The 15633-nt window shown below is 46.3% G+C and overlaps 1 protein-coding gene across 1 annotated transcript in view; it reads left to right on the top strand.

Moving 5' to 3' along the window:
• The first annotated feature begins 871 nt into the window (after positions 1–871).
• Positions 872–15633, top strand: part of DNM3 (dynamin 3) — a 514556-nt gene continuing 499794 nt past the window's right edge. Inside the window, exons 1-2 of the mRNA XM_077453003.1 lie at positions 872–1109; positions 9589–9662. Of these exons, the coding sequence (XP_077309129.1) occupies positions 925–1109; positions 9589–9662 (259 nt within the window). The 5' untranslated portion in view covers positions 872–924. The remainder of the gene's footprint in view (positions 1110–9588; positions 9663–15633) is intronic.

Raw genomic sequence — 15633 nt, 5'->3', positions numbered from 1 at the left:
CTCTATCACGGTGCTGGTGTCAGATGACTCTATCACGGTGCAGGTGTCATTGCTGTATGTCACGCTGCTGGTGATCATCTCCTGCACCCTCTTCTTTGCCTACCCTGGTCCCTGACCTTCCCTCTCCTCCATTGCCTTCATGCGCCCCACAGTCCTGAATTGTCACAACAATTTCCCATATAAAAAAAGAATGCTTGTAGTTGCCGATCCCAGATTCACCTCATACATGTGTTATGTCATGTGGTGGGACTATGTTTGCACAGCTATTAATTATTTTGTGGCTGCAAATTTGACCTGTAGGTTTGCGAAGTTCGCCTCCCATTAAAGTCAATGGGGCCCGCCGCGAATGTTCCAGTTCGCGAACTATCGGCCGCGTTCGCGAAACGTCCCGTCGGAAGTTCGTCCATCACTATCTGTGAGCGCCCTTATCACCGCAGAGGAGATTGTTTCTGGCAACTCTTTTTTGTTTTTCATCTTCTTCAACAAAGGGGACTTTAAATAATTCTATGCTATGAGCAATGTTAGTCTGCTTTTTGCATTATTAGCGCTGCACTGTTATTTATTTAGTACATTTTTAAAGGATTTTTCATATATTGACCTTTAGTGTTTCGCGGTTGTATTTTTGTTAAGTTTCATATATTGAATTTTTTTTTATTTTTTTTTACATTTTATAGAGTAGTGGTTATACCTCCTGCAGTCAGATATAGAATCATATAGTATATGCAGCTTCTTGCAGAGTGACTTCTGTGTATAGAGGAGAGCTCAGTGCGCATGCTCCGCCTGTCTTCCCCTCCAGCACCAGAGACAGCGGTCAGAGCGGATCACTGGCTGTAGGCAGAGCGGAGGGACAGGCTGCGTGCTCCGAACCTCCGACAATATACAGCTCTGTGCTCTCTCTGTACCGGGAAGGATAAGCGGCTCTCTATGACCGACCAGAAACTCCCTGTGATGGGTAACCGGGAGATGCAGGAACTGATCCCGCTGGTGAACCGGCTGCAGGACGCCTTCAGTGCCATCGGGCAGAGCTGCCACCTGGATCTTCCGCAGATTGCTGTGGTGGGCGGGCAGAGCGCCGGGAAGAGCTCCGTGCTGGAGAACTTCGTGGGCAGGTGAGAGGGCGGGGTTATAGGGGTGTAGGGGGTGTGGCTGGAAAACCTCGTGGGCAGGTGAATGGATGGGATTAAGGGGGCTATTGTGATCCTAAACACTTACATGTGATGTACACAGCCATGTACATCCATTTCTATAGAAGACATTCATGCTGGATGGTGTAGAAGGATGGTGTAGAATTTGGAGATCCTCTGTAGCTTGCCTCTTAACAAGGTATCAGTTTTTAGCTTTTTGAAGTTCTGAACTTCTGAAGTTCAGCAGAGTGCAAAGTATTTAATTTACAGTCATCTTCCATGGCTGATGCTTCAAGCATAACAGAAGGCAAAACTTTCTTTATAGTTTTGGATAGAGTGGAGACTGGAGAGGGATCAAAGCACCTGTTAGCAGTGGTGGCCACTCCATATGGGGTGCAGGGGTGCAGCCCCCCATCCAATGTTTCTAGCCCCCTAATCTACATTCAAAAAAAAAGGTCCATGCTGGTCACAGGTGAGCCGGCTCCAACAGCATGATCTCCTCACTGCTGGGTGCTCGCCCAGTCGCAACTAAAGCAACAATGAAAGGATATTCCAGATGGCTGCACACCAAACTGACATCGAAATGCCTTTATTCGCATAAAAGCATGAAGAACATGGGGAGCACCACATGTACAAGCAAGGGAGGAACGGCTTACATGTTTCGCACATGAATTGTGCTTTATCAATGCACAATTCGTGTGCTTTTGGATCTCAGTTTGGTGTGCAGCCATCCGGCTTTCCTTTCATTATTGCCCCTAATCTACATGCGGGGCGCCAGACTCATGGATTCCAATTTTTTTTTGAAGCACATGATTATAATAATATATATATAATTGGCTCCAAAAAAAGGGTGGGCTCGGGGAGCAGAGCACTAATGTTCAATATTGTCTTTCTACTTGTAATCCCGGCCAATCAGGAAGCAGTCAGAGCGCGATTGGCCGAGAGGAGAAGCGATTATATTGGCCGGTACCGGGGGGGGGGGCTGTACGGAGATCTGGAAAATGACCCCATCATCGGCTCTGCATCCGTCATCTCTGCATAGCTGACAAGAACCCACGTGAGTACCACCCACCGGGGGGAATGGGCAAGTGGTCTGCTGTTTACTGCCCCAAAGTGGGGGGGGTTTGGTTCACCAAAAGTGAAAAAGAAAATCTGAAATTTGGAATTGTCACCAGAACAGGAATAGAGGGGAAATCTTTCAATGGGGGCACTAGTTCTGGTTTCTTTTAATTCCTGTTGTGGCTTTGGAACATGGGGCGCAGATGACAAAAAAAGACAGGGATTATAACCCCTCCTTTATCCAAAATTAAAAAAAATGTTTTGCCTTCAGTTCCAGTTTTCAGTCCTTACTGTTATGGCAATTGAAAATTCAATTGAAAAGCTTGTCTGGCTGTACTTCTCCTCTGGATCACAGGAGTGCAGTTCGTTCTGCTCTCCAGTGACCCACTTTCAGCAGACCGTGGACTGTCAGCTGACGTCACAGAGCCAGTCAAGGCTCGGACAAGATCATGACACTGAAATCGGGATCTGCCTACATGCCTGGACCGACACCCGGCTCTGCCTCTCAGCAAGCCGCTGATAGCCTGAGCTGGCAACTCCAGCTCCTCCATGGCCCAGCTGTCCAGTGGGTGGGGGGGGGTTTGGGAGAACAGAGATCGGTGACTGGCAGTCACCAGCTCTCAGCATAGGGAGCTGTGAGAACCGAGCAATCTAACACCACGAATCACTCAGTGTTAGAGCTGGCGGGGGACAGATGCAACTTTGGATGCTGCATCCACCTTGGTAAGTATTATTGGGGGAAAAAAATCCCATACTTCTCTTTTAAGAAAGCAATTAAAAAGAAAAGAAAAAACATTTTAAACTTGCCTTACTGCGAAGAGTAGAAGTCTTACCTGTCCTGCTGCCCACCCAGCCGAACTTCACTCTGTTAAGGCCCCTATCACACTGAGGAGTTTTTCAAGCACTTTTGCATTGAAAAAAAGCACCTGAAAAGCTCACACTTGGGCGTGAAAAAAAAAACCTGCCTGCAGCATCTTTGGAGCATGTTTGGGGAGCTAAAAAAATGCACCTTCCCATTGAAAGCAATGGGAACTGTGGCAAAAATGCGGTCACAAACGTGCCTGCAATGTGTTTTGGGTGTGATTTTAGAGTCACCTGTCCTTGAATAACTGCACCGCAAGCACGGTAAGAATGCTGCAAAATTGCGGCAAAAATGCATACGCGTTTTTGCCACATCTTTGCAGTGGATCGATGTGGAAATGTCCTTAAAGAACTGAATTTCTGGTTGTGTCAGATGAATGGTCCCCTGCTGCATGCAGTGGTTTCTTCCTATGTCCGCAGTTACTTAGAATTGGGCAATGGGATCAGAGAACACAGAGGGGGACCAGGCACCTGACATGTTCTGGGCAATTAGCAGAAAGTTTACCTCCACAGGGGAGAGAAAATACCTGAATTTTGATTTCTTTTGAGTGAGGAAATGTCAACATCTCTGTCTGTGATCAATTAGTGATATTTTTCACTTGTGACCCCTGTTAAATGGTTCAGGGTGCATTTGTCACCAGGACTGGATGATACAGACTGCCAGAACTTCTAACCCCTTTCTCTACTAAAATGTCATTTTTTTCTTTGCCTGTTTTGAAAGATTGCCAATTGCTTTCCATCTTGAAGTGATGAGAAGTCTTCCCTAGAGAACATTAGACAGCAGTTCACAAGCTGTGTTAGTAAAGCGAATTAATATTCTGTCAATCAGGTGCTCGGGTCTGTTACCTGTCACCTTATTGACTGAAACAACAGGCGCCACTATTGGACGCCTGTCAGGAGGAGAGGACGGGAGTCGGGAGATGAGGACAGAAGGAGATGGTGGCTTGAAGGACCCCGTTTGTCGCCGTCACCCGCTGCCCCACTGAGACAGGGTAAGTGCCGGACAGACGGGCGAGCAGGTGGGCAAGTTACACTGGCGGCTTTCAATGGCACAGTGGCAGCATTTAATGAGCACACTAGCAGCATTTAATGGGCACACTCGCTGCAATTGATGGGCACACTGGCAGCATTTGATGGGCACACTGGCAGAATTTGATGGGCACACTGTCAGAAATTAATGGGCACACTGGCAGCATTTGATAGGCACGCTGGCAGCATTTTATTGGTACAATGGCTGTGTTTGATGGCACAGTGGCTATGTTTGATGGTACAGTGGCTGCAATTGATGTTTTTTTTTCAGAATATTTATAATTTATATTTATCATTTATAAGTTTGTTTGCACCCCCCTGCCCCCCCCAAAAAAATTTGAGCACCAGCCACCACTGCCAATTAATAATGATAAAGTGAAATAAATAAAGTAAAAAACATAATCCATGTGTTCGCAGTGAGATACATACACCGATTTATAATACACTCCTACACGGTTTAGGAGATATTTGCAAAAAGACAGGCACCACTGCCTACGGCGCATGCGCCGTAGACAGCCGTGTGCAGGCGCACTGAGCATGCTGCTGCTAAAGGCGATATGCTGTTAGTGGTGGCTCCCGTATGCATGCGTGGGAGTAACGTCATTGCGGCTCCGGCCAATCACAGCGCCGGAGCCACGATACCCGGAAAGAAGATGGCCGCTCCGTGGAAGAGGGGACAGTGGTGACATTGCTGGCTCCTGCATCAGGTAAGTGACACATAATGGGCTACTATGCGAATGCATAGTAGCCCATTATGCGTTACCTTTTCAGGGAAACAAAGAGGAAGTAAACCCATCAGGGTTTACTTCCTCTTTAAGTCTTTTTTCATTCAGCCATCCACTGATTCCTCCATCTGTGCAAATAAAGTGGATGGAGGAATCCCCCAGCCGAGACATTGTATACTGACGGCAGTCAGCGTGACCTGGTTGTACTTGTAGTGCCGTTCTAAGTAAAGAAGGGAGATATGTATTGTCCTCAAGGTACTCAAGAAATTGCCTCTCTCCCAGTTAAGTCTGTATTGTTAAAATGTTTAAGATGACCTCAGCCTTACACTGCTCCACAAGCGACACTTTGACGCATTTCGCCCGTCCCCCGAGGCTTAGTCATAAGGTGTCAGAATACAGAGATGTCATAACCCGTCAGAATAAACCGATTAGTAACTACAGCTGAACTACCTGCAGCTGCTCATTTAGGAAAATTTTCCAATGCGTTCCTTCAACAAAAGTTGATGAGACGATTGACGGAACATAATGATTTTCGATCAGTGTATGGCCAGCTTCAGAAATATACCCTCATGGTTTTGTATATAATATCTTAATAAACAGAAGTATAAAAAGGGGTTTCTGCATCCCTGGCTGAGAAAGTCAGATGTAAATCAAGAATAATGATTTTATATGCATAACATGTTTCATTGTATAGTCCTCTGTGTATGACACATTATGTTTTTTTTACATTTAGTTTGTCACTAAATTGTTTGATGGTCATACTGATCTGCTTTTGCTTCATTGGAACTGATGACTAAGGAAATGATTATTTTCTCTATAGAAGTGCATTGAACAGTAAGCTGATTTCCCGTAGTCAATGGTTTAGTTGCATGTTTTGCGAGACATTCACATTGCCACTTCTGCATCATCGTGAGCTGGTTCTCAACCAAGAAATCTAGCCATGAATTTGTCTTTTCTGGTAGAATTACTCTTTCTTCTGAATGGCTTGATTATCTCTACAAAATAGTCGGATTCTCCTATTTTTGCATCAATAGTAGCATTCATTCGTTGGTCATCGTTGATGTCACGGACTTGCAGTTCACAAGCAAATGAGTTTCATGAATTTATTTTTCTCATTGAGGTTTATTTATGCAACACAATTCTATTCTAAGCGTGAATGGATTTGCTGTTGTTAAATGATCCCGATCTATTGTTAATTTCAGACTGTACCCATCATTGCTGTTAAAGGGATATAAAAGTCTTGTTTTTTTGTTTAACCACTTCAGCCCCGGAAGGATGTACCTTCCTTAATGACCAGGCCATTTTTTTCGATACGGCACTGCATCCCTTTAAAGTGGAAGTCCGCCGTTTTTTTTTTTTTTAAAGCCAGCAGCTACAAATAGTGCAGCTGCTGACTTTTAAAATAATGACAATTACCCGCCCAGCGCGCCCGAGATGTCGGCACCCGAAGCCGATCTCTCGATCGTCTCTCGGGTCCTGCCCCCGCCATCTTGGGTATGGGAATCAGGAAGTGGAGCCTTGCGGCTTCATTTCCCGGTTTCCTACTGCGCATGTGCGAGTCGTGATGCGCAATAAGGATGGTCCCCGCTGTCTCTGGGATCTGTGTGTTTCCCAGCAGACAGCGGGGGACCTTCGGAAAGGGGCATAGATTCTGCAGATATCTATGCCGGAAGTGGGTGCAGATACCTGTACTGTACAGGTAACTGCACCCCCCTCCCCCCTGAAAGGTGCCAATTGTGGCGCCGGAGGGGGGGAGGGTTCCAATGAGCGGAAGCTCCACTTTAGGGTGGACTTCCGCTTTAACTGACAATTGAACGGTTGTGCGATGTTGTACCCAACAACATTTATGTACTTTTTTTCCCAAAAATAGAGCTTTCTTTTGGTAGTATTTGATCCCCTCTGCGGTTTTTAATTTTTGCGCTATAAACAAAAAAGTCTGACAATTTAGAATTTTTTTTTTTTTTTTACTTTTTGCTATAATAGATATCTAAAAAGAAAATCACAATAAGCACATATTGATTGTTTTGCGCAAACGTTATAGGGTCTACAAAATAGGGGATAGTTTTATGGAATTTTTATTATTATTGGTTTTTTTTACTAGTAATGGTAGCGATCTGCGATTTTTAGGGGCTGTGACATTGAGGCAAACAGATTGGACACTTTTGACACTTTTTTGGGACCAGTGATTTTTGGGAACAGTGACATTATTACAGCGATCAGAGCTAAAAATAGCCACTGATTACTGTATAAATGACACTGGCAGGGAAAGGGGTTAACACTAGGGGGCAATCAAGGGGTTAATTGTTCCCTAGGGAGGTGTTTCTAACTGTTGGGGGAGGGGACTGACTGGGAGTACAGAGAGATCCCTGTTCCTGATCACTAGGAACAGACACCCCCTTGTCAGAACGAAGATCAGTTTGTTTACATTGACAGATCCCTGCTCTGGCTCTCTGTGGAATGATCGCGGTTGGCCTGTAGACATCGCGTCCACCATCCATACACATTGGCTCAGGCAATTCCCAGTGGGCACACGCACACATGCCTGCTATAGCTATTAAGCTGACCGTCGTACAGCTACGGCGATTTGCGCAGTAACTGCGGTGACTAGTCGGCAAGTGGTTAAAAAACAAACATGTTATAGTTGCCTGCTCTGTGCAGGGGGTTTGCACAGAGCAGCCCAGATCCTCCTCTTCTCGGGTCCTCTTCGGTGCTCTTGGCCCCTCCCTTCTGCTGAATGCCCTCACAGCAAGCAGCTTGCTATGGGGGCACTCAAGCTGAACCACTGCTCTGTGTGTCCATTCAGACACAGAGCTGTGCTTCAATCCCATACCCTTTATCATTGGCTCACTGACTTTGATTGACAGCCAGTGTAGTCCACTTCTGTCTCAGCCAATGAGGAGGGAGAGTTCTGCACAGCCAAGGCTCTTGTGCAACATCACTGGATCGAGATGGGCTCAGGTAAGTATTAGGTAGCTGGGGGGCTGCTGCGCACAGAAGGTTTTTTATCCTAATGCATAGAATGCATTAAAGGAAAATAAGCTTTGGCTGTACTTCTCCTGTGGATCACAGGAGTCTAGTTCGCTCTGCACTCTGTGACCAGTTTTCAGCAGACAGCGTGCTGAAGCATTGGGCAAGATCGCCACAATGAAGTTGAGAACCGCCCACATGCCTGGACCGGCACCTGGCTGAGCGAACCGCTGAGAGCCTGATCCATACGCTCCCGCCCCCTCCACAGCCCAGCGTTTCAGTTAAAGCGGGGGGTGGATAAAGGGGACAAATGCAGCACGAATCTGTAAAAAAAAAGAAGTCCATACTTCTCTTTTAAGATAAAGAACCTTCTGCCTTTAGAGCCACTTTAACCAATCACGGACCAGCTGCTGTGGCAGGTTGGCTCCACTGCGCGAAATCACGTTATATTACGTGATTTTGCGGGGCTTGCGTGGCGGCCACGATCGTCTCACGCAGTGGAAGAACGGGGAGATGCTAATGTAAACAAGCATTTCCATGTTTTGCCTAGCGGTGATCAGTGATGTGTCACTGCTAGCCCACCCCCCTCCACAGTTAGAATCACTCCCTAGGACACACTTAACCCCTGCAGCGCCCCCTCCTGCTTAACTCCTTCACTGACAGTCACATTTACACAGTAATCAATGCATTTTTAATCGCACTTATCGCTGCATAAATGTGAATGGTCCCAAAATAGCGCCAAAAGTGTCCGATCTGTCCGCCATAATGTCGGTGTCATGATAAAAATCTCAGATCGCCGCCACTACTAGTAGAAAAAAAAAAAGATTCATAAAAATGCAATAAAACTATCCCCTATTTTGTAGACGCTATAACTTTTACGTAGATCTGAAATGAGTGGAAGCTCTGCTGATTTTATCATCCAATCATGTGCAAGCTAAAATGCTGTTTTTATTTTTCCTTGCATGTCCCCGTCGGATTTACAGCGACTTTACTTCCAAGTGCACTTTCAGTGCAAAATGGATTTTCCTTTAGTAAATAACCCCCAATGTGTCTTTTTTCTTTGAGCCCTGATTCACACTAATGCTAATCTGAAGTGGTTCAGATGCGTTCCAGAACCATAGGTTTGCATGTCAAATGAAATAACATTGTTTTCTATGAAGGCTGTTCACATTTATGCAGTGGTCCTGTGCGTGTTTAGTGTGGTGTAATTTTAAGCTGCACAAGACTATTATAAACGCATTACAATCGTAGCTGTCAAGCACAAATTGCACAGCAAATTTTTACTCCAAACTGCATGAAAATTGTACTGCGTCGCACCGCATTCAGTGTGAACACAGGTTTAGATAGATTTTTCTGAGAATAGTTTGTAATTATATGTGTACATGGGGGCAGCCATTTTTGAAAAAAAAAAAAGACATCAATCTAATAACATAAAACACTCACAGATCCTCTGGTAGTCAGAGACCATAGACTGTAAACTGCCCTCAGGAGTAGCAAGAATTAGGACAGAAATTTCCGTACCACTATTGTAAACTTTAAAGATGAATGTTTTCACAGTGACTATGACTACAGAGGTAAATGGGGGCCTGTTTTAATATGGTTTTAGTGATTGTTTGGAACAAGTAAATACTTTAGTGTGCATAATTTGAGCAGAGGTTCATGTTAAGTGTCAGCTTTTTAAATTATTTTACAACTTAGTACCTCATCTAACCTGTTTATAATGCAATACAAATCCCCACATTTACAGGTCTGTACTTAATCTATATATCACTTGATCATTACTTTGTTTTTAAATATGGAGTTCATATTATGTTGTTTTCTAGGGATTTCCTCCCACGTGGCTCCGGTATTGTGACAAGACGTCCATTGCTCCTCCAGCTCATCACTTCCAAACTAGGTAGGAAATTTTGGGAATAAGAATTTAAAAAAAATCTTTGAAACCTATACATACATCACAATTCTGGTAAACAGGGTTGGATTAAGGCTATAAAGTGATATTAAAGCTTGATTTTTTTTTTATCATTAAAATAACAAACATGTTATACTTGCCTGCTTTGTGCAATGATTTTTTTTGCATCCTCCTCTTGTGGGGTTCCCTGCTGGAGCTCCAGGCTCTTTGGCAGGTGCCCCGATGGAATCCGGCTTTCCATGGAGACACTTGTCAAAGAGAAGGAGCCTGGAGCGTGCTCGCTCCCGAGTCTCCCTGTCTGCATCTATTGACACAAATCCGGCGGCTCAGGCCTTACCACCCACTCACTCGGCACAGCATTTGATTAACAGCTGTAGGAGCCAGTGGGGGGGGGGGGGGGGTGGTGCAGGGGGGTTGTCACACAGAAGGTTTTTCACCTTAATGCATACAATGTATTAAGGTGGAGAACCTTAAGGCTTTAGAACTACTTTAAGCACAAGCCAATAATGGTGTCCCTTCAGCTTTTTCATTGCTTAAGTGGAAAGACATTAAAGAGGAATGTCACCTGGCAAAGGAAAAATTTAAAGTCAGCAGTTACATGTAATATAGCTGCTGATTTTGGGAAACTCATACTTATCATCCCATAAAGTCCAGCACTGTCTTCCATTTAGACAGGGCCATTTTAAGGCAGGGCAAAAGGGGCAGCTGCCCTGGGCCCTGTCATTGTTGTGGGGCCAAATGCAGCTGCCTCATACTTGCCAACTATCCTGGTTTAAATTCTCTCGTCCCTTGAGGTTTTAGTTCTGTGCTGCATCATAATATCTCATTGTGAAGTGCTGCTACAAATGCTGCCATATTGTTGTGTCAGATGACTCACCTGCAGACCCTGTGTTCACATGTAAATTACCGGAATTCATATGTAAATAGCGGTGGCATTCATATGTTAATAGCGGAGGCCAGCGGCATTGATATGTATATTATGCCCCCTGAGGTCATATCCACAGTAATCTCTAACAACCAATCAACAAGCAGAAATCATGTGCTGTAACCTCTAGCAACTAATCAGTGAGCCGTAATGTGTGCTGTAACCTCTAGCAACCAGTCAGTGAGCGGTAATGATACACTGTAACCTCTGGCAACCAATCGCAATAGATGCCTGATCTGATTTAGTAAACTGATTTTGAGTCTAGATGCTAATTATTGTATGTCTCAAGGCAGGTGGAGAGCAAAACTGCATGGGGGGTGCCCAAGAAAAGTTTTGCCCAGGGTCCAGTCAATATTAAAGACGGCCCTGCGGGGGGGGGGGGGGGGTGTGTGGCTTGCGGCGGATGGAGTAGGCAGCGTGGAGTGAGAGCTCTGCCGAGACTCCGCACTATTATCCTGATTGTCGCATCCTGATACACTAGCTCTGGCACCACTGCACACCGGAATACTCTCCGCACGGTCCTCGATCCAGCGGAGCTCTCCCTGCCACGCTCCGGTTCACGGACATGTCCCACAGAGGCAGTAAGGACCTCATGCAGGCAGCAGAGCATGGCGGGCAAGATGGCGCCCGGTCACAGCGGTCAGCCAAAGAAGCAGCCATGAGGATGTTCAGCGGAGCTATGGGGAAAAACACCCCCTCTAAGTTCCCATCCACTCTCCTGGATCCCGATGGGCACGGCAATGACCCGGAGGCTCTGGAGAATGGCTGGCCTGAGGACACCGCAGACACAGCTGCATGGGACGCAGTAAGTAACCCAGGCCCTGTCAGTAATGGCGTAGCCACACCAGACCAGGAGGCACAGGCACCGGAGCCCACCCTCAGGGACATTTACACCGCAGTTACCTCTTGCAACGTGTCCATTACCACTTTAACCACAGAAATAAAGGGGGTTCAACTGGAACTGACTCTAGTCAGACAGGATATGCAGAAGCTGCGGGACTGCACGGCTGCCCTAGAAGACAGAGTAAGCAATGTTGAGGATGATGTGGCACCATTACAGAGGGACATGCGCCATATGCAATCAGTTATTACGTGTCACTCTGCCCGTTTGGAAGACATGGAGAACAGGCAAAGACGCAGTGGGCATACCCGAGAGGGCAGAGGGAAAGAACCCGGTAGCATTTATAGAGAACTGGCTGCTTGCCACTTTCGGTAAGGATGCCTTCTCTCCCATGTTTACGGTGGAGAGGGCCCATCGAGTTCCACCCAGGCCGCATAAGCCCGGGGAGCCTCCGCGGCCGTTTTTGTTTAAAATGATGAACTATAAAGACCGTGATGCTGCCCTGACCCAGGCCAGAACCAAAGGGGACCTTATGAAAATTGATAATGCCTGCATATCATTTTATCCGGATTTCTCCGCAGAATTGCAGCATAAGCGAGCCAAGTTCACAGAAGTTAAAAAGCGACTCCGAAAATATGACGTCGCATACGCCATGTTGTACCCGGCCAAGCTCAGAGTTGCAGTGAATGGGGAAACGCAATTCTTTGACAACCCTGATAATGCGTCACACTGGTTGGATCGAGCAGAACACACACTTCAGAAAGCTGCGGCCTCCAGGGGTTGACTACACTCTACTTAACTTCCTTGTATTGGTCTCTCCCGTGGCCCCTTCTTCCTATCCCTCCCTTATTTTTTTGTGTGTGCTGTTCTGGCTGCCATGCTCTTCCTGGTGGCAGGAAAGAGGAAATTTGATCACCTTTCCATTTCTTCTTCTATAAGGCGGAAAGTTATATAACATTTGTGCTTTTTCTACACTCCACAGATGACTTGGATCTGCGAGTCTCTTTGGATCAGCTGAACTGAGACACTGGGGCCCCCCCTATATCAGTCCTGTGAGGACAAACCGTTGAGAACTGTACTCCTGCATTTTTGTCAGGATGCAATCCATTTTGTTTTCCCCCTCCCTTTTTTCAGTTTTTCAGTATTTTTTTTGTTTTTTGCTGTTATGCCAGAACCTGTCTTTCTGGTTAGTGAAAGATGGGATTCCACTTTTGCTCTCTTGCATGCTGCTGACCTCTATGATGATCCATGGCTAAAGCCCCATACACACTATCAGATTGTCTGCTGATTTTTTCCTTCAGGTTTACCAAAACCATGTAGTACAAGGGCCTGCCTGACTGCATACACATTGAAACCCCTAAGGTTTGACCTCATATTATATGGTTTTGGTAAATCTGATGGAAAAAATCAGCAGACAATCTGATAGTGTGTATGGGGCTTTATAGGTCACTGCTCCAATATTCCCCAATCCTTGGAATGGGTATACCTCTTTTGTGTTTGTAATGGCTGGGGGGAGGAGGTGATGTCTACTGTATGCCTGTATTTATATTACCACCAGACAGTTGCATATAAGTCTGCCAACCAATGGCTACTGAAACTACTCTAGTGTCGTGGAATGTGAGGGAGCTAGGGGATGGAGTGAAGAGAGTGGCTTTTTTCTCCACCATAAAAAGGTATAAACTCTCAGTGGTATGCTTGCAGGAAACCCACCTTCAGCCTGCTACTATTTCTGCACTTAAAAGTCGTGGGTTCCCCACTCAGTTTCACTCCACCCACACAGCCTACTCCAGGGGGGTCACGTCTGTACCAATCCCTGATTGATGATCGGGGCAGATACATCTTTTTGCTTTGTAAACTGGCAGGCTTAAACTGTATTATTGCTAACATTTATGTCCCTCCACCCTTCTCGTTTGAAAGCCTGACCTGCCTGGCAAGATTCCTAGCATTGCACCCTAACTTACCTGTATGGGCGCTGGGAGATTATAATAATGTTGTGGACAAACATATAGACAAATTTAAAGCTGGGACCGGTGGTAACCCCCCACCCCCTTTGCTAGGTTTCTATTGGAGATTGGTTTGCGAGATGTATGGAGGGACCTTAACCCTACGGTTCAATGCTATTCCTGTTAGTATCCTATAAATGCTAGAATTGATCTATGTTTGGGTAATGACCTGGTGCACTCTCTTACCACCTCGGTGGTGTATACCCCACGCAACATTTCAGACCACTCTCTCATGTCTGCATGTGTCAACGCTATCCCTAGTTCCAAGTGCAAGTTGTGGAAGGTGAGCCCGTTTTGGCTTGCTCTCTTCCCAGAGCCTGATCCGTCTCCGGGGGCCCTTTGGGAGTTCCTGGAGATTAATCAGGGCTCGGCAACATCTATGGTGGTATGGGATGCCTTGAAGGCCCATCTGAGAGGACTGATAATTAGGCAAATCACCCTCATTAAAACAAATACCAAAAAATGGGAGAACTTGGTGATGCAGGAGGCAGCCAAGGCGGAAGAAATATATATTTCTGATCCTTGCCCTGCCTGAGCGTAAATGGCAGGAGGCACAGGTACTCTATAGACAGGTCTCTGTATCAGCCGCGGAGAACAAACGTTTCTTCCTCCAACAAAAATATTTTAACGAAGGGGAAAATACTGGTCATTTGCTTGCAATGATTGCTAGAGCCCAACAGGACGACACACACATTGAATGTATACGGAATACAGTAGGAGACACCATTACAGATCAAAGTTGCGTTCCTGAGGTATTTTCTGACTTTTTCAGGGACTTATACGCCTCTAAGGTCCACCCCACAAAGGAGGAACTGGACCAATTTTTGGACCAGTGCTCCCTTCCGTACTTGTCGCAGCAGGCCCGGGCCGCACTTAACGTGCCAATAACTCTAGAGGAACTTTCCCTGGCAGTGGCGCAGCTGGCGAATAACAAGTCGCCAGGTGCGGATGGCCTACCCACTGAAATATATGGGAAATATGGAGATGTTCTCCTTTCCACTCTGTTGGCCACCCTGAATGATGCCCTCCATGGGGGCGCATTACCCGCCTCCATGAATGAGGCTATCATTGTGGTCATCCTGAAGCCTGATAAAGACCCTCTGCAGCCCGACTCATATCGACCCATATCACTTCTCAATGCAGATTCAATGCATATCACTTCTCAATGCAGACTTCTCAATGCAGATGTGTCAGATTTTGGCTAGGGTACTGGCTACTAGATTGTCGGGGGTGGTGGTGGACCTGGTGCATCCAGACCAATCTGGCTTTATCCCAACTAGATCCACATCATTGAATATCCGACGACTGTTTCTTAATACACAAATTCCAGTTGACAACCCCAACAATAGAGCTGTTTTCTCCCTTGACACTGCCAAGGCATTTGACAGCGTGGAATGGAAGTGTTTGTGGGAGGTGCTGCGGCGCTTTGGGCTGGGAGATACATTCATCTCTTGGGTGCAGCTGCTGTACAAGGCCCCTACGGCCAGAGTGAAGATTAACGACATCCTCTCTGAGGCATTTCCGTTGTTTAGGGGCACGCGGCAGGGGTGCCCTCTGTCACCCCTGCTGTTTGCCCTTGCGTTGGAACCTCTGGCAGCTAGAGTGAGTCACCTAACATAGTTGGTTTGCGGCGCGGATGTCAGGAAGAAAAGATTTCACTATACACGGATGACATACTGCTGTACTTAGGTGACACCGTGGGTTCCCTGAGAGCGGTCATGGCACTGATTGACCAATTTGGTCAGTTATCTGGCTTCGCCATTAATTGGCACAAGTACGCTCTCTTGCCATTAGACGCCTTATCAGGGTCATTGGCGGCGGATCTTTCACACATACTTGTAGTTACCACTTTCAAATATTTGGGCATAGTGGTGACGGGAGATCCGGGCGACTATATCACGCTGAATCTTAAACCACTATTGCGCAAATTTCAACAAAAGTAAGCTAGTTGGTGCAGGTTGCTGCTGTCGGTGACTGGGAGCGTAAACCTCACTAAGATGATTTGGGCCCACAGCTGCTGTATATCCTGCACAACGCCCCGGTGTGGATACCGCAGTATTGGTTCCGGCGCATTGACTCACATTTCAGAGCCCTTATTTGGAAGGGTGGGGTGGCACGCATAAAACTGCGTACAAAAAGAGTGCATAAAACCTGTGCATATAATACTCGAAACAAATCAGTGAATCACAG

This window comes from Lithobates pipiens, unplaced genomic scaffold (genome assembly GCF_037356315.1).
Source record: "Lithobates pipiens isolate NorthernLeopardFrog02 unplaced genomic scaffold, aLitPip1_a1.2 Scaffold_23, whole genome shotgun sequence".
NCBI lineage: Eukaryota > Metazoa > Chordata > Amphibia > Anura > Ranidae > Lithobates > Lithobates pipiens.
Note: the sequence above shows the minus strand (reverse complement) of the source record. Positions and strands in the feature narration are given on the sequence as shown.